The sequence below is a fragment of the Triturus cristatus genome, chromosome 8, assembly GCF_964204655.1.
Source record: "Triturus cristatus chromosome 8, aTriCri1.1, whole genome shotgun sequence".
Classification (NCBI taxonomy): domain Eukaryota; kingdom Metazoa; phylum Chordata; class Amphibia; order Caudata; family Salamandridae; genus Triturus; species Triturus cristatus.
The window spans coordinates 1546400011-1546418188 of record NC_140591.1 but is presented as its reverse complement, the minus strand read 5'-3'; the positions used below and the strand labels follow the sequence as shown (position 1 = coordinate 1546418188).

Genomic DNA, 18178 nt, shown 5'->3' with positions numbered 1-18178 from the left:
TACTAGACTGATCAATTTGATTCATGATATAAGTATGCCTGGCCGTTTTTATGTTCTGATGGTAACTGGATAGAGCTATTTTGTACGCTCGTCTGTCCAGCGAATCTTTACTACATCTCCATTGTCTCTCCAGTGTCTTGCACTAGGATTTGTCAATTTTTAACTCTGCTGTATACCAGGGGTCGGATTGCCACCGCTGGGCTGAGCTATGTTTTATTTGAGGGATTGCAAAGTCCAGTGCTGTCACTACGTCAGAGTTGAAGCCTTCCAACATTCCAGAAACGTCGTAGTTGTCAGGACCACATTCCGGTGAGTGGGGATGGAATACCTCCTTGAAGGATTCCAGGGATAGTTTATGTCAAGGCCTGCGTAGCTCCTTCTTCTTCTGTCTCATATTTCCTGTTAGGGTCGGGGTGGATGGGGATTGATAGGAAAACATGACCATAAAGTGGTCAGTCCAAGTTAAGGAATATGGGGAATAGCTGGTGAGGTGATCAATATTAGTAAAAATTAAGTCTAGGGTGTGGCCAGCCCGGTGAGTGGATCCAATAACCCTTTGGGAAAGTCCAAGTAAATTAAGACTGGTTATAAGGTTGTTCACTTCTGGAATGGAAAAGTGTTCAGTGTTGGAAAGTAACTAGGGTGACACAGAGAGAGAAACCGGACAAGGGGCAATGTTCAGAAGAGTCCAGTACTGGTGAGCATAGCAAGGTACCATTCAGGATGTACTTCTTTGTTCATATATCCATATGGCACTTGAATGTATGATCTTCCATCACTGTCTGGGGCCACCAGTGGTGCATCTCTGACTCTGCCACCTTTGGGATGCTGGAACTCAGCAGAATCCTACTTTGCGCTTCATGTCCAAGACACCCGAAAGCAATAACACAGTAAGGCACAACTGGCATTTACAGCCACTTTTGTGCTTCTGGGACACCCTTTTTTAGTGAAGGGGACACAGATCCTTGTGTGACATCTTCTATAATATGGATTGTGCAGGTGCAATCACTTTGTGGCATTTCCTCACTTGTATTTTGACATGGCCGTACTTAAATGAAAAACCCAATTTTTCTTTGCAGCTACACCGTGTTACAGAAGCAAAGAAGCTGATGGGAGGCCACTGACAGGGAGTCACACAAAGGTTGTGCACAGTCAGTACTTTCCCAGAGGATACCCATAAATAGAACCATAGGTGAGATCAGAGATCCCAGGCATTATCGTGCAGTCAGATGCAGTAACACACTGTTGCCGTCTGCAGGGGCATGTCTTTCCACTATACACAGAAGCTTAGTGGCTAGTGCAAGTGTGTTTCTTTGCATCCCCTTGACCAAACATCATCAAACTTTCAATGCTTCCCCAATGTAATGGGTGCAGCATGTCTGATAAGTTTTGCGAAGATTCGTCAAAAGGTTAAAAGTTATTAAGGGACAAAAATCCAAAGTATTCCATTCTCTGGTAACTTTATAGCAAAATAATGGCTACAGCCACTCTGTAATGTGTGTGTGTGGAAATACTCTGACCCTCTAGAGGTTCTTAGGGGGTCCCAGAAGGACCCCCTGGGGCCCCCTTTTAAAAAAAAAAACTGCGAAATGCGTGCACGGTGCGCGCATTCTATCACGCTGGATGCACGGATCCTCTTGCGTTGGGTGCGCGGATCCCAGGGAAAAAAAATGAAATTCTTGGGAGATAAAGATTATGCTTAAGTGTTTTGTTCTTGAGTGGCTCTAAAAAGAGCCGTTGTGTTCATTGAGAGTTTTTGGTACATATAAGTAAGTACCTATACAGAGTCTAAAGTTGTTGAGGAAGACTCTGTTTCCTTCATCAGTAAAGTATACTCCATCTCTCCTATACATCTCTTGCATATGAAAGCGCAGATTGTTATTGTAAATGGAGCCCATTCTGTAGTCTCGGAGAAAAGCAGAAACAGATTTAGTCACATGTTTCCTAGCTTTCTCAATCTGTGGACAAAAATTATCGGACCAGTTCCATTTCTGCCTTTGGCATATGTTAGAGTACACAAAGGCAGTTTTCGGGAAAAGTGAAATCAGTTGTGCAAAGGTGTCCTTCATAAGCATTTCCAGACCTACCCCAGTCAAAGTGCCTAGGTCATTGCCACCACAGTGCACTATTATGAGGTCAGGATGTTGGATGTGCATGAAGGATTGCAACAATGGCATCAATTGGTGCCACTTTAACCCTCTCTGTCCAATCCATTTAATGACTACATTTGGCAAACCTAGGTCTTTGTGAATGCCTTTGTTTTCTGCATACCTTTTCCTCCTGAAAATATAGCTGTGTCCCACAATCCATACTCTCAGCATCTTGAAAGGAGGTCTGGATGCACTCAGATGGTCTCTGTAAATGAAATGACAGTTTGTAAAGTAAGATGTTTCTAAAATGGTGGCTAAGATGCAATTTTGAAAAAAGACAAGAAATCATTGTTTGTTTAACAACCTTCTACACTGAAAGGTAGGGTGCTTATTTCTGTTTTTTAAACGCATGATTCTTATTGGTTAACAAAAACTGATTGTAATGAACATTATATATGATAAGCTGACATGTTGAGAAGTCAAGCACACTTTCTGTTTTGATTAGCAACAGTGTGTGTGCTGAACTTGTGACCTGTGTACTCAGTACAATGTTTCATGACCTGTTTCTATGGTAATGGACAGAAGGCAGATTGGGGGAAGGGTTGAAGTTTATGTCATTTGGAAAGGGTTGAAATGTTTAACCAATAAAAATGTGTGTTTGCTTTTGAATTTATTTGGGAAGGAATGTGATTTGATGTTTACATGTATATGTGTGGAAAATGAGAGGGAAGCTTTGCCATTCTTTGGTTCTGCTGACAGATGCACAGTGCAGAGATTCTGTATAAGAAAATCTGGTGTGTGACTGATATCTGGTGTGTGACTGATATACTTCTTAATCTACAAAACATCTTGAAAGGTGAGTTATTTAGTTGTGAGGGGATGTATGTAGACTATTTTTATTTTAATCAGAGTAATGTATTTGTTCTGCTAAAGTGTAGGGAGTACTTTTTTTTCTCTACAATCTTATTGACAGTTTGTGTGCATGTAGAAACTATTTTGTGATAAGGATTTGTTTTTTTCATGTGTTTGTAGACAGATAACTATGCAGTTTTTATATTTTGGTAGAACTAGAAACTAGTCATTGTTTATGAATTTGTGAAATGAGTTATGTTTCTGCAGTAAAATGTAGTACTCCTTGTAGATGAAGAAATGTATTTTGGTATAGTGCAAGGGATAGTGTTGTTTGTCTAGAATCACACAGAAGCATTTAGTAATATCTTGTATTTGCTGACAGATAACTCTTTTAAAACCTGTCATGTTGTCAAGTTTTAGTAGCATTAGAAGCCAGTGTTTGCTTATGCGTTGATTAAATGAGTCAGGCTTTGATACAAAAGTGCACTTTTGAAATATGCACATTGTGTGCAGTTCCCTTACCAGTTCCATAGTAGTAAATAAGGTTTGGTAAACTCGTAGGGATAGTGGTTGTTGTCTAGAATCACACTGTGACTCTGTGTGGATTTGGGAACCAATGTGAGAGAAGCATATGGTAACATTGTGTATTTGCTGACAAATAACTATTTTAAATCCTGTCATGTTGTCAAGTTTTAGTACCATTAGAAGCCAGTCATTGCTTATGCATTGGTTGAATGAGTCAGGCATTGACACTAAAGTGCAGTTGTGATATATTGAGATTGTGTGAAGTTCCCTTACCACTTCCACTGTAGTGAATGAGTTTTGGTTAACTCCTAGGGATAGTGGTGCTTGTCTAGAATCACACTGTGAGTCTGTGTGCATTTGGGAACCACTGTGAGAGAAGCATTTGGTAACATCGTGTATTTGGTGACAGATAACTGTTTTAAAACATGTCATGTTGTCAAGTTTCAGTAGCATTAGAAGACAGTTATGGCTTATGCTTTCATTAAATGAGTCAGGCATTGACACTAAAGTGCAGTCGTGAAATATGTAGATTGTGTGCAGTTCCCTTACTACTTCCACTGTAGTAAATTAGTTTTGGTAAACTCCTAGGGATAGTGGTGCTTGTCTAGAATCACACTGAGTCTGTGTGCATTTGGGAACCACTGTGAGAGAAGCGTTTGGTAACATTGTGCATTTGCTGACAGATAACTGTTTTAAAACCTGTCATGTTGTCAAGTTTTAGTTGCATTAGAGGCCTGTCTTTCCTTGTGCATTGATTAAAATAGTCAGGCATTGACATTAAAGTGCAGTTGTGAAATATGTAGATTGTGTGCAGTTCCCCTACCACTTCCACTGTAGTGAATAAGTTTTGGTAAATTCCTAGGGATAGTGGTGCTTGTCTAGAATCACACTGTGAGTCTGCGTGCATTTGGGAACCACTGTGAGAGAAGAGTTTGGTAAGATCGTGTATTTGCTGACAGATAACTGTTTTAAAACCTGTCATGTTGTTAAGTTTTAGTAGCATTAGAAGCCAGTGTTTGCTTATACGTTGATTAAATGAGTCAGGCATTGACACTAAAGTGCAGTCATGAAATATGTAGATTGTGTGCAGTTCCCTTACCACTTCCACTGTTGTGAATGAGTTTTGGTAAACTCCTAGGGATAGTGGTGCTTGTCTAGAATCACACTGTGAGTCTGTGTGCATTTGGGAACCACTGTGAGAGAAGCGTTTTGTAACATTGTGTATTTGCTGACAGATAACTGTTATAAAATCTGTCATGTTGTCAAGTTTTAGTAGCATTAGAAGCCAGTGTTTGCTTATGCATTGATAAAATGAGTCATGCTTTGACACTAAAGTGCAGTACCATGTAGTATTGTCTTCACTGTACCAGAACTGAGAATTTACATTTTTTACCCAGGCACTGTCCTAGAAGTAGTGTGATGATTTAGCCAGTTTCTAAGTACTTATGTTGTGAACCATTTATTACCAAATAGACTGCTTTAAATGTCTATGCAGTATGCATGTACGTCTCTAACCACCTACACAGTTGTTTTTCACACCTTCAATTCCCTAGTCAGTATCCATACACTTCCAGGAAACACCCTGTCACTCCCTTTGTAGTCTTCTAGTGACCCATTCAGCACCATGTAGTAATGCATTCACTGTGCCAAAACCCAAACACTTATAAATTCACCAAGACACTCTCTTTCCAGTACTCTAATGATTCAGTCACTGTCTAAGTATTCATGCACTGAGCCAGGCCTTAGCACATGGACTGCTGCAAACCCCTATGCACTATGCATGCAGTCTTCTAACCACCTAGAGATTTGTCTTTTACACTTTCAACTCCCTAGTCAGTATCCATATAGTCCAGCAAACATCCTGTCACTCCCTTTGCACTCTTCTATTGACCCATTCAGTACCAAGTAGTAATCCATTCCCTGTATGAAAAGCCTACCACTTATAAATTCATCCAGGCAGTCTCCTTGCTGTAGTCTAATCATTCAGTCAGTACCCAAGTAGTTATGCAGTGAGCCGGGCCTTAGCACATGGACTGCTTTAAATGCCTATGTAGTATGCATTCAGTTCTTTAATCAGCTACACAGTTGTATTTCGCAACTTCAATTCCCCAGTTAGTATTCATACACTTCTAGCAAACACCCTGTTACTCACCCAGTGTGTCTCCTTTTAGTAGTGTAATCATTCAGTCAGTTAGCATGTAGTCTTTTAGTGAGGTAGGCTTTAGGGCATGAACTGCTTCAAAGTAGTACGCACTATGTATGTAGTGTTTTAATCATCGTCACACTTGTGGTTCAGGGATATAGTTTCTTGGTCTGTTTTTATATAAAATATGTTTGTACAGTAATGGAATACTGTAAATTTGAAAGTTATTAATATACATTTATTTGTGATTCTTTTTTGCAGATACTGTTTTTCAACGTTAAAATCGACAAATTATGCCAGAAAAAAAAAGAAAAAGAAAAGAACAGAGACAGGAGGATTATTTGAAGAAACATCAACCACAAGTATTGAATGAACAAGATAATGTGGCTAAAAGGAAAAAAAATTCTGGTAAGATCACGAAGCAATTTATTAAAAATGTTTGTAGGAGCAAACAGAATGTAGAGAATGCTGCAACTTCAGAGAATTTTTTAAGTAAGAAAAAAAATCAAAACAAGAGGAAAAGTACAAGAGAGTAGTGCATAATTTGCTGAAAGATATGAAGAAATATAAAAAGAGAGCTTTATTTTATAAAAAGAAGAAGCATATTGAAAGCATTGTGGAAAAGGCTTTTGAAGTAAAAAGGAAACTGTTTATTTTACTGTTAAACAGAATTCGATCACTAGATAAACCAATATATGTAATGAAGGCCAAAAGTAGGAGGAAAAGAGTTATTAATAAAAAATAAAATTGTGATGTTTTTTTGGGAAAATGGAAACACAGTTCTAGTTCAGAGCCTTTTTTTAATGAAGAGAATTATTCACTAAGTGAAAAATTATTGTATGCAGTTGACACCAGTAGTAGAGGTTATGAAGTTAGTGATGGTTGTGCAATTGAGAAAGAGAAAATGGTTGAAAGAAATGCAGAAGAAGTGATAGCTGATGAAGTCTTAGGGAGACGTGCTAAAAACCCTGTGTACACTTGGGATTGCAGTAGTGTTTTTTAGTGTACGACAGGAATCTATTGAAAAATTATGTAGTTTTTTACGAGTCTATACTAAAAGAAAGTGTAAAACAAAAGATTAAGCTGTTGCAAGGACTAGACCCTTGCAGAGTGAGAAAACATACTGGTTTGCAAGGTCATTCTCTGGCTTGTCTTTCTAGGAAAGTTTGTGAAAGTGTTTTTCACCATTCCAGAATGCTGGCAGTACATCATGCTCAAATGCGGAAGTTTGTGAGAAGGTTGTGTTATGCAAAAAGTCCAGCACTAAAGTTAAGTGAGTTGAACAGTGCTCTTTTGCATGGGTCAGTTTCAGATGTGCAGCAGGTCTGTGAGGATATTGAGTTTTGTTACTTTGGGCCTCAGCAAGAGAGTGAAGAAACTGACACATTAGTAGAACAAAATGTTGAAGACAATGTAGAACCTGTAATTACAGAAAGATTTGAGGATGAAATCACAAAGTTTAAGGTAATTTCAGGTGAAAGACCAAATGTTTCATGTATTTGTTGTCGGTGAAGTCACTATAAAAATCAGACTAGGGGTGTCAATCTGTATTTAAAAAGTGAAATAGAAGTGGATGGAATTTGCAACTTATTTGTTGGTAGAGGATTATTTTGATTTGGGATGTGAGCAGCGTATTTGCAAATATTGTTATAATAAATTAGATGAGAATAAAATGCCTGCTAGAGCTGTTCATAATAATCTAGAGTTGGTTGCTATTCCTCCAGAGCTGATAGATTTAAATACGTATGAATCCATTCTGATACAATGTGTTCACCCATTTCAGGCTATTGTTCGTATGTAGCCCAAAACAAGTAAATTACCTCCATCAGAGTTGCAAAGAGGATTGAAAGGAAGAGTTGTGTATTTACCATTAGATTTAAGGAAAAATGTTGAAACTATTGGTGTAGATCATGCAGAAAATGAGCCACTAGTCATTCTAGTTAATGGTGTTCCTACTAAGAATCTGGCAAGAGTTAGTGGATGTTAGAAAAGTGCAAAAGGCATCATTGTATCTGTTAAAAAATAATGAGTACTATAGAAATGTGTTTGTTGGAGAAGAAGAAATAGATTTAGCAGAAGATAGTGAAACATTAAGTGGACAAATTGAAAAAGTGGGCATGTCCAGATGTGAAGAGATCTATGAACATTACAGTGTACATCCACTTCATTCCAAAGAGGTGATGGGGAATACGATTGAGTTGTTTCAAATGAAAAAAGCAACAGGAAGTCCCGTGAGTGTATGGCAAGAGAGCTTGGAAGCTCGTTGTTTCCCGCAGTTGTTTCCAACAGGAAAAGGTGGACGATATGATGAACGTCCTGTGCAGATTCCTGCAACTGAATATCGGACAACAAGATTATATGCAGAAGATCCAAGATTTTGATAATGTATTCCTTATATGTTTCATCTTCTGTTTGAAAGTGACTCTTCTGGACTTTCATATGCAGTAAATCACATTTTAAAAACTGGAATGCATCTTCAAAATGTAACTGCAAAGGATTTTATGGATAAAGTGCATCAGAGAGATGATCATTTAGAATCTCAGTTGATTAATCTGATGGCATGTCAGCGTGGGACTAATGAATATTGGTACCGTCGACATGGAGAACTGAAATGCATGCTACGGAACTTGGGAACTCCTACATGGTTTGTTACACTAAGCTGTGCTGAGTATGCTTGGGATGATTTACTTGAATTTCTTCGAGAGGCAAATTCCAATATAAAAAATATTGAATACAAGACACCTGGAGAATTGTGCTCTTTGGATCCTGTCAATGTATGCAGATATTTCAATCATAGATTTGAAGCTATTATGTCTTTTATCTGCAATAAAAAGAATCCTCCTCTTGGAGAAGTTGTGGATTTCTTTTGGAGAAAGGAGTATCAAGCAAGAGGTGCTCCTCACATACATATGTGGTTATGGATCAAGGATCCCCCAAATTTGGAACAGATTCTGATGAAACTGTTTTGTCTTTCATTGAAGATTATGCTACATGTGCTCTTCCAAATAGTAGTGAAGAGAAAAATTTAAAACAACAAGTCTTACGATTTCAAAGCCATAGGTGTGGAAAATACTGTCGACGAAAGTACAAGTCAAAGGATAAGTTCTATACCAAATGTCGTTTTGGATTTCCACGTCCTGTATTAGCCAAAGGAAGAGTGAACAGTTTTATGTCAGCTGTACGACATACCATCACAAGAAAGTCTCCGAAAAACACCTACAACTTAAGAAGAAGCGAAGAATCAAAATACATAAATGACTACAATCCAGTTATTTTATCCATGTGGAACGCTAACATGGATATTCAGTATGTTGCGAACAATTCCATTGCTGTTGCTCGATATGTAACGTCTTACATTACTAAATCAGAAAAGACTGAATTGAAAGAAATGTGGGAAGAGATTTCTCACGAGAAGACTCTAAGTAAGAAATTATACAGTTTCAGTTTTAAGATGTTATCGCATCATGAAATTGGAGCATATGAATGTTCAGATCGGTTATCATCTGCAAGTCTATATTCGAAAAGTAGAAGAATCATTTGGGTGAGTCTAGGTCTTGCAGGAATGCGAAATCGGGTACTGAAATCTGTTCAAGAAATTGAATATTTAGCAGAAAAGGACCCTGAAAGTACAGATATTTTGAAAACCAATATGTTGGACACATACTATCCAAAGAGAAGTCATCATCTTGAGAACATGTGTCTCTATGAAGTGCTGCAAAACTACACTTTTAAACGGAATATTACAGAGAACATCAACGATGGAAAATATGGAGTGATTGGTTCTGAAGGATGTCTGGTGAAACAAAGGAAAGGAAATTTAATTAATCACAGAAAACTGAGTTGCGACACTGCTGACAAAAGGGAATTTTACTGTTTATCCCTTTTGCAAATGTTCAAACCATGGCGTTCTGAACTGGAATTACTTGGAGATTTTCCCAGCTATGAAGATTCATTTAATGCTTGTAAAGATAGCATACAATGCAGTGCTTTCGCAAATTATGTGAAAATGTTGAATGATGAAATTGATCAAGAAGCTACAATTGCAGCTGAGATTGCTAGAGACAGATCTCAAGACAGTCAACGTTCTGCTGCACTGAGTCAAGATCCACTAGGACAACCAATTATTGAAAATGAAGCAGCGATTGCAATGAATGAGGTGGAAACAGCAATGTATCAAGCTGTAACGGAGACCCCCTACCTCAGATCGGGCCCCCCTTCCTTACCCTGTCCAGGGAATCCTTTCCGCTCAATCCTCCCTGTTCAGACAGTCCATCCCAGCTTTCCTCCACAGCCCCGGTGACCCTAGGAACCCCGCCCCTCTTTCTCTTACAGGAGCCAATCCCGAACAGCGACCCACCGGAAGGACAACCCCTGATTCCCGGAAGTCCCTCCTACCCGTTCCCCGCCGGGGACAGAAAAGCCGGAAGACAGGAAGCAGAAGTGGTCGAAGGATCGTGGAAGGAGAGTCCGGCAGGAGATACGACGAAAGGAGAGGACGAGAACGGCGAACCAGAAGAGTGGTCGGAAGACTGGTGGAGTCCCCCGGAGGAGGCTGAAGAGCGGCCGTAACTCGGATGAGAGTTACGGCGGAGCCCGTGAGTACCAGTTTCCTTCCAGTATAGCACTCCAAAAAGCACCCGTGTGTACCTTGGGTTCTTTGTACATAGATGTATATACTCTCTCTCCTGTTAGCACCCCTGCACTCTCAATATCCATTGTACAGCACCTCACGCTTTGTACATAGTATCCCACTCAAACCCCTTTCCGAACACCCCTTTTCCTCGACCTGTTCCTCTTTCTCCTTGTCCCTTCTCCTCACAACCCCCTCCTCTTTATCACTCCCCGGTGAAGGTTACGGCAGCGACATAGACTGTCCGCAGGTCTAACGGCTCCTTCTGTGTTTTTGTCTCACTGCCCTCCGAGGTGTCCGCCCTTTCCCCTTCCTGGGACCAACGTCGGCGACTTGGACAGCAGAAGACCTTCGGTGACGACGACCGCAACCGACGGGATCCCACATCGCTTCCAACCCCTCCGGCAGAAGACCCGCATTCTATCCTGTTGCCCACAGTACCTTGAACTCAATAAAGTAGACTATTGCACACTATATACGGCCTCCTTGCCTGCTTTTCAAGCCCGCCAAATCCCAAAGATCACAGGTGGTGTCAGAAGTGGGATCAGCTGGAAGCATGGAGGCCGTAATAAAGAAAATGGCGGAGAATCAGGAGCAGATGGGGATAATGATGGAGCGGTTCTTGAAGACGGCCGAAGACGACCGCGGCCAACTACACAATGTGTTAAAGGGTCAGGGGACCACCCATGAACAGGCTATGGGAAAACTGACCAGTGTGTTGGAGCACCAGAGACCAACCACCTCCCTACCCTCAGTGGTACTGCAAAAATACGTGCCCGGGGAGGATCCCGATTTTTTCTTTACCAATTTTGAGAGATTGGCACAGGCTGCAGCATGGCCTGCCGACCGCTGGGGTCATTACCTGGGTCCCTTATTGACCGGCGAATTACAGGCGGCCTACCAACAGGCGAACGTACAGGGTACCACACCGTATGGGGACATAAAGAAATGCATCCTTGAACGGTTGGGTATCGACGATGAAACTTATCGCCGGAAACTACGGCAAATCAAGGAAGGACCCCAGGAAACCCCGAGAGCTCTATCCTTTAGGATTAAGGACCTGGCTAATAGGTGGTTGAGACCAGAATCCTCCACCATGGACGACGTGTTACAAAAAATCTACCTGGAACAATTTCTGATGTCCTTGTTGCCCGGCACCCAAAGGTGGGTACGACAACAGGCCCACCTTACCCTAGACATTGCGGTGGACATTGCGAGTGCCTACAGTCGGGCACAAGAGATCCAACGAAGTAAGGAAGATCCGCCCCCCAAACCACATCCCTCCACGAACCTCCGACCTCCCCGTCCGTCTTTCCAAAGGCGACCGGAACCAATTCCCCTGCTCCCATACCCCGTACCTCCACGACCTAATAATCCCGGACCCCAGTGTTACCATTGCGGGGGTTTTGGTCATATTGCTCGGTTGTGCCCCCAGAAGGAGGAACCCATGGAGGTGGGACTCGCCAGGAATTATGTGTGTTCGACCCCAGGCACGTCACCTCCGTCGTTCCGCTGCCCGGTAAACTTTGATGGGCAACCCCTTCTGACCTTGGCTGACTCGGGGTGTCGTCAGAGCGTTATCCGGCCCCAGCTCTTGCCTCAACCTGTGGGGCCGACGTCAGGTACGGTCGCCATTCAATGTGTCCATGGAGACACAAAACAGTACCCCACTACTCAAGTTCGGGTCCAACACCCCAAAGATCCTGGAACCACCCTCTCTGTTGGTCTTGTCCCCACTCTACCGGAACAGGCTATTCTGGGAAGCGACTATATGGGACTACCAGGACTTCTGCAAGAAACTACTGATTCCCTGACCCGTTGGTGGGGAGAAGCCCCGTTCCCTCAAGGACCTGTTTCCCCTAGGACTGATCCCAAGCCACCGAAACCCAAAGCTCAGAAAAAGAAGAAGAGACGTGAATACACCGGTGTCTTCCCCGTGACCCTCGAAGAACACCCGTGGCAGACCGACAGAGAATTCAGGGCAGCCCAGCGAGAGGATCCGGTGCTACAGGAAGCATGGGCCAAGGCAGTAGACCACGAGGATCCTCTTATAGTAGGTCCCTACTTCTTTAAGAAACATGGGTTGCTATATCGGAAGGGAGGGTCTCACCAAAAACCACAATTACTCATACCCGGCCCTTTCCGGGAGAAGGTTCTCTTTCTGGCCCACAGCCACCTTCTGGGGGGACATTTCGGAGACGAGAAAACCAGCCAAGCGATCTTAGACAGGTTCTATTGGCCAGGGGTACACCAAGCCATCAAAACATACTGCAGAGAGTGTCCGGTCTGTCAGAAACACAGTAGATACCAACCTCCAAGGGTACCCCTACAACCCCTACCCCTTATTGACGTCCCTTTCAGCAGGGTAGGTATGGACATCATAGGGCCCTTGCTACCTTCCCGAAGTGGTTGCTGATACGCCCTAGTTATCGTGGATTACGCCACCCGCTTCCCCGAAGCTCTTCCCCTACGACAACCTACCACCCAAAACGTTGCGAAAGCTCTCATCACTGTGTTCTCAAGGGTAGGATTTCCCCGGGAGATCCTGACGGATCAAGGCACTCCCTTCGTCTCCTCTCTTATGAAACAGGTCTGCTCCCAACTAGGGATTAAACAGATACGCACCTCGGCGTATCATCCACAAACCGATGGGTTAGTGGAACGATACAATGCCACCATAAAACAAACCCTAAAGAAACTATTAGGGCTGGAGGCGAGGAGGTGGGAGGAGATGTTACCCCTTGCCTTATTTGCGATACGTTGCAAGACGCAGAGCAGCACAGGATATTCGCCCTACGAACTGTTGTATGGCCGACCCCCTCGTTCTCTATTAGACATGGCTCAGGAAGCCTGGGAGGCAGAACCAGATCGCACCCGCCCCCTCCCGGAATATATGGAGAACCTCAAAAACCACTTGTCTCTAATAAGGGACATAGTACATCAGAATCTTACACAGGCACAAGAGAAACAGAAGGGTCAGTATGACAGAGGCACAAAACACCGGGTCTTCTCAGTGGGAGACCTAGTTCTCTTAATGATGCCCTCTTCCGATCAAAAGCTCCTTGGGCAATGGCAAGGTCCCTACACCATACTCCGACAAATAACCCCTGTCACCTACGAAATACAACTAGACCCCACACGGGGTACCACCCAGATTTACCACGTCAACCTGCTAAAAAAATGGGAAGGGCCTCGTCCCGTCCTGACCGGCTCTAGGGGTCTGGAACCCCTTTCTTTCTCTCCTTGCATAGACCCCGCCCTACCTCCGTCCCTGAATGTAGCCCTCCAACATCGTCTCTCCCCTTTACAACATGTGTTTTCCTCTTTGCCTGGTCACACCTCCATTACTGAGCACGCCATACAGACGAGTCCAGGGAAAGTGGTCCGACAAAGGCCCTATAGGGTCCCTGAAGCCCGTAGAGCGATCATACACCAGGAAATCGAACAAATGTTAAAACTGGGCATTATAGAACCCTCTGTAAGTGACTGGAATTCCCCGATAGTACTTGTACCCAAACCTGATGGGTCTGTTAGATTTTGTATTGACTTCCGGGAGGTCAATAAGATATCAACCTTTGACACATACCCGTTACCCCGAGTAGACGAGATGGTAGAGCGTATAGGGAAAGCCCAGTACATATCCACTCTGGACCTTTGTAAGGGGTACTGGCAGATACCCCTCAGAAAAGAAGACCGAAAGAAAACGGCGTTTTCGACCCCTGAAGGTTTATATCAGTTCCTCGTCCTCCCCTTTGGCCTCCATGGCGCGCCCGCCACGTTCCAACGGGCCATGAATCATATCTTACGTCCCCACACCCAGTATGCAGGGGCCTACCTCGACGATATAGTTATCTACAGCGACACCTGGTCCCAACACTTGGAGCATCTCCATAACGTCATTTCCTCTTTGGGCTCCTATGGGTTCACGATAAATCCCGCCAAAACCACCCTGGCAGCCCAAACTGTTAAATATCTGGGATATCTCCTGGGTGAGGGCCTTATACGGCCCCAGAGCAGCAAAGCAGAAGCCATCCATTCCCTCCCCTTCCCCCAGACCAGAAAAGACTTGAGGGCCTTTCTGGGCCTCCTTGGTTACTATCGCAGGTTTGTGCCCAATTTCTCCCAAAGGGCCGCCCCGCTCACTGACCTATTGAAGAAAGCCACGAAAACAGAGGCCATTCTGAAAAACCCGACTCCCCTATTGTGGCATGCATTTAACGATCTAAAGAATGCCTTGACCTCCAATCCCGTACTAGTTAGTCCGGATTACACACAACCCTTCCTCCTTCAGACAGATGCTTCAGAACAGGGTTTAGGGGCTGTACTGTCGCAGAGGGACCACGAGGGGAACGAAAGACCCATCCTGTACCTCAGCAGGAAACTGTTTCCTCGAGAACGGAATTATGCCGTCGTGGAGAAAGAAGCTTTGGCGATTAAATGGGCAGTGGACAGCCTCCGTTACTACCTAGAAGGACGTGACTTTTACCATCTTCACCGATCACGCCCCCCTTGAGTGGATGGCCCGGAACAAGGGGCAAAATGACCGTGTCCTGCGGTGGTTCCTGGCCCTCCAACCATATCGCTTCAAAACAGTACACCGAAAAGGCACAGACCAGGGTAACGCGGACTTCCTCTCTCGCTATCCCCTATCCACACCGGATACAAGAAAGACAGCTAGGGAAAGGGAATGTAACGGAGACCCCCTACCTCAGATCGGGCCCCCCTTCCTTACCCTGTCCAGGGAATCCTTTCCGCTCAATCCTCCCTGTTCAGACAGTCCATCCCAGCTTTCCTCCACAGCCCCGGTGACCCTAGGAACCCCGCCCCTCTTTCTCTTACAGCAGCCAATCCCGAACAGCGACCCACCGGAAGGACAACCCCTGATTCCCGGAAGTCCCTCCTACCCGTTCCCCGCCGGGGACAGAAAAGCCGGAAGACAGGAAGCAGAAGTGGTCGAAGGATCGTGGAAGGAGAGTCCGGCAGGAGATACGACGAAAGGAGAGGACGAGAACGGCGAACCAGAAGAGTGGTCGGAAGACTGGTGGAGTCCCCCGGAGGAGGCTGAAGAGCGGCCGTAACTCGGATGAGAGTTACGGCGGAGCCCGTGAGTACCAGTTTCCTTCCAGTATAGCACTCCAAAAAGCACCCGTGTGTACCTTGGGTTCTTTGTACATAGATGTATATACTCTCTCTCCTGTTAGCACCCCTGCACTCTCAATATCCATTGTACAGCACCTCACACTTTGTACATAGTATCCCACTCAAACCCCTTTCCGAACACCCCTTTTCCTCGACCTGTTCCTCTTTCTCCTTGTCCCTTCTCCTCACAACCCCCTCCTCTTTATCACTCCCCGGTGAAGGTTACGGCAGCGACATAGACTGTCCGCAGGTCTAACGGCTCCTTCTGTGTTTTTGTCTCACTGCCCTCCGAGGTGTCCGCCCTTTCCCCTTCCTGGGACCAACGTCGGCGACTTGGACAGCAGAAGACCTTCGGTGACGACGACCGCAACCGACGGGATCCCACATCGCTTCCAACCCCTCCGGCAGAAGACCCGCATTCTATCCTGTTGCCCACAGTACCTTGAACTCAATAAAGTAGACTATTGCACACTATATACGGCCTCCTTGCCTGCTTTTCCAGCCCGCCAAATCCCAAAGATCACACAAGCACAAGAAGATGCAATACAGTTAGGAAACTTGAAAGAGCAACTAAATGTTGAACAGAAGCAAATATATCAGCAAGTGAAAGAGCAGATTGACCATGGATTACTTCATGAAAAGAGAGTGTGTTTATGTACATCATTTCAACCTATCCGAATGTATGTGAGTGGTCAAGCTTGAACAGGAAAGAGTTTCTTAATTAAAGTAATTACAAGTTATCTGCAAAAAACAACTGAGTCATATTTGTCTTGTGTTGTCACTGCTCCAACTGGGTTGGCAGCACATAACATTAAAGGAATTACTTTACATTGTTTACTAATGCTGCCAGTAGAGCATGAGAACAAATTGGAATACCACAAGCTATCTGGAGAAGCTTGTTGGGAAGTTTCAAGAGTGCTGAAGAAAATGAAACTTCTTATTATTGATGAGGTGAGCATGGTTTCAAACTTGATGCTTGCCTTTGTGCATTTAAGAATGCAGCAAATTCTTAAAACAGAGTATGACGTGTTATTTGGAGGAAAACACGTCATAGTTTTTGGAGATCTACTGCAACTGACACCGGTAAAAGGACAACCGGTATTTAAAACACTTGCCCATGAAGATACCAGAAAGTCTCTTGGCAGTGTTGGTAATGTGAACATTTGGAGTAATTTTGAATACAAAGAACTGACAACAAATATGTGACAGGCAAATGATGCGGAATATGGAAGTATTCTTCAAGATATAAGAATTGGAATTCTTTCAAAAAAAGGGAAAGAAGCTTTAAAGAGTTGATTACTTTGCAATGTCTTTCCAAATGAAAATGCAGTTGCTGCAAAAGTGTACGTGGAAATTGCTAAAAATAAGTCAGTGATTTGCTTAATGCAGACACTGCGGCAGTGTTCAATATTCAACGAAGAATTATTAAAATTGGAAAATGAAGAAATTGTAAAAATGGAAGCCATCGATAAAATACTACATGAAGGAATCACTATTATTTTGACGGGTAAGTTGAGATCAAAACTAGATTGTTTAGAAATTTTTTTTTCTAAAACTGCTGGTTTGGAAAAGACACTGTATGTGTGTGTAAACTGTCGGGTAATTTTAAGGCGTAATTTGGATGTAGAGAAAGGTTTAGTTAATGGTGCAGTGGGCAAAGTGGTGGATTTTGTGAATTATCAGAAAAAAGAAGGAATTGAATTTTTAAAAATTAAATTTGATCAGATTTATGAAGTTAAAGAAATGGGTCGTTGTTCAGTTCGTTTTTTGCTTGTTAAAGATTTATATGTCCGTAGGAAACAATTTCCATTTTCTCTGGCATATGCAGTGACTATTCATAAATCTCAAGGATTAAGTGTAGACAGTGCATTGGTGAACATTGGATCTACTGTATTTAAAGAGGGTATGGCATATGTAGCTTTGTCGCGAGTCAGAACTTTATCTGGTTTGTTTTTGATTGATTTTGATGAGACAAAGGTTACTGCAGATGCAAACTGTGTAAAAGAGTATAATAAGTTAAGAAGGGTGTATGCTCCCAATTTAGGTCAATATCCTGTATTTGAAAAGCGTGTGGTTGGTCGAAAAAGAAGGTTAGAGAATATCTGTACTGAAGATGTCAAGAAGGGAAAAGAAGAAGATAATGTTGTGATTGCAAGTAAAAAGAAATTGGACACTGTTGAAGAGATTGTTGGTTATCAGTTTGAAAATAGTTCTGGTGTCAACTGCTATTCTAATGTAGTGGTCAATGTTGTTTTTTATCTGGAAGATTTGCAAGCACAAATTATGTAGAATCGGGAAAAAAGATTTTGTTCTCTGTTGCATTCTGTTTATGAAAAACTGACAACAGATAGAAGTAAAATACAATCTGTTTCAGATGTTTGTAATCTTTTGGATGTGTGTTCTGGTTCTACACAATTTACACAAAATATCCAACAAGATGCTCAGGAATTTTTTATGTATATGCTTACCATTTTTGAAAATGAAGGCGTAGAAATAGAAAATATTTTTGCCCTTTCTTACAAATGGGAACATTATTGTGAAAATTGCATGTATACATGTAGCATCAATGTAGACACTGAGAGATTTCTGTATTTAACATTACCAGACTGTAAATCAGTGTCTTTCAATACATTAGTGAAAGGTGCAAATCAAACCATGCAGTGTAGCCAATGTAAATCAGAAATGTTATCCACATTATTTTTAACAAAATATGGAAAATACATAATTTTAATGATGCAACGTTGTACAGCTGACGGAAGAAAATTGGATACTTTAATAAAACAATTTGTAGCCGGACAA

The 18178-nt window shown here is 42.8% G+C and overlaps 1 protein-coding gene across 2 annotated transcripts in view; it reads right to left on the bottom strand.

Annotated features, from left to right (window-relative positions):
• The window catches only part of LOC146806103 (ecto-ADP-ribosyltransferase 5-like), a 517784-nt gene that overhangs the window by 68701 nt on the left and 430905 nt on the right, over positions 1-18178 (bottom strand). For both annotated transcript variants that reach the window (XM_085623442.1, XM_085623441.1), the window contains exon 3: positions 2272-2355. In XM_085623442.1, the coding sequence (XP_085479568.1) occupies positions 2272-2355 (84 nt within the window). The remainder of the gene's footprint in view (positions 1-2271; positions 2356-18178) is intronic.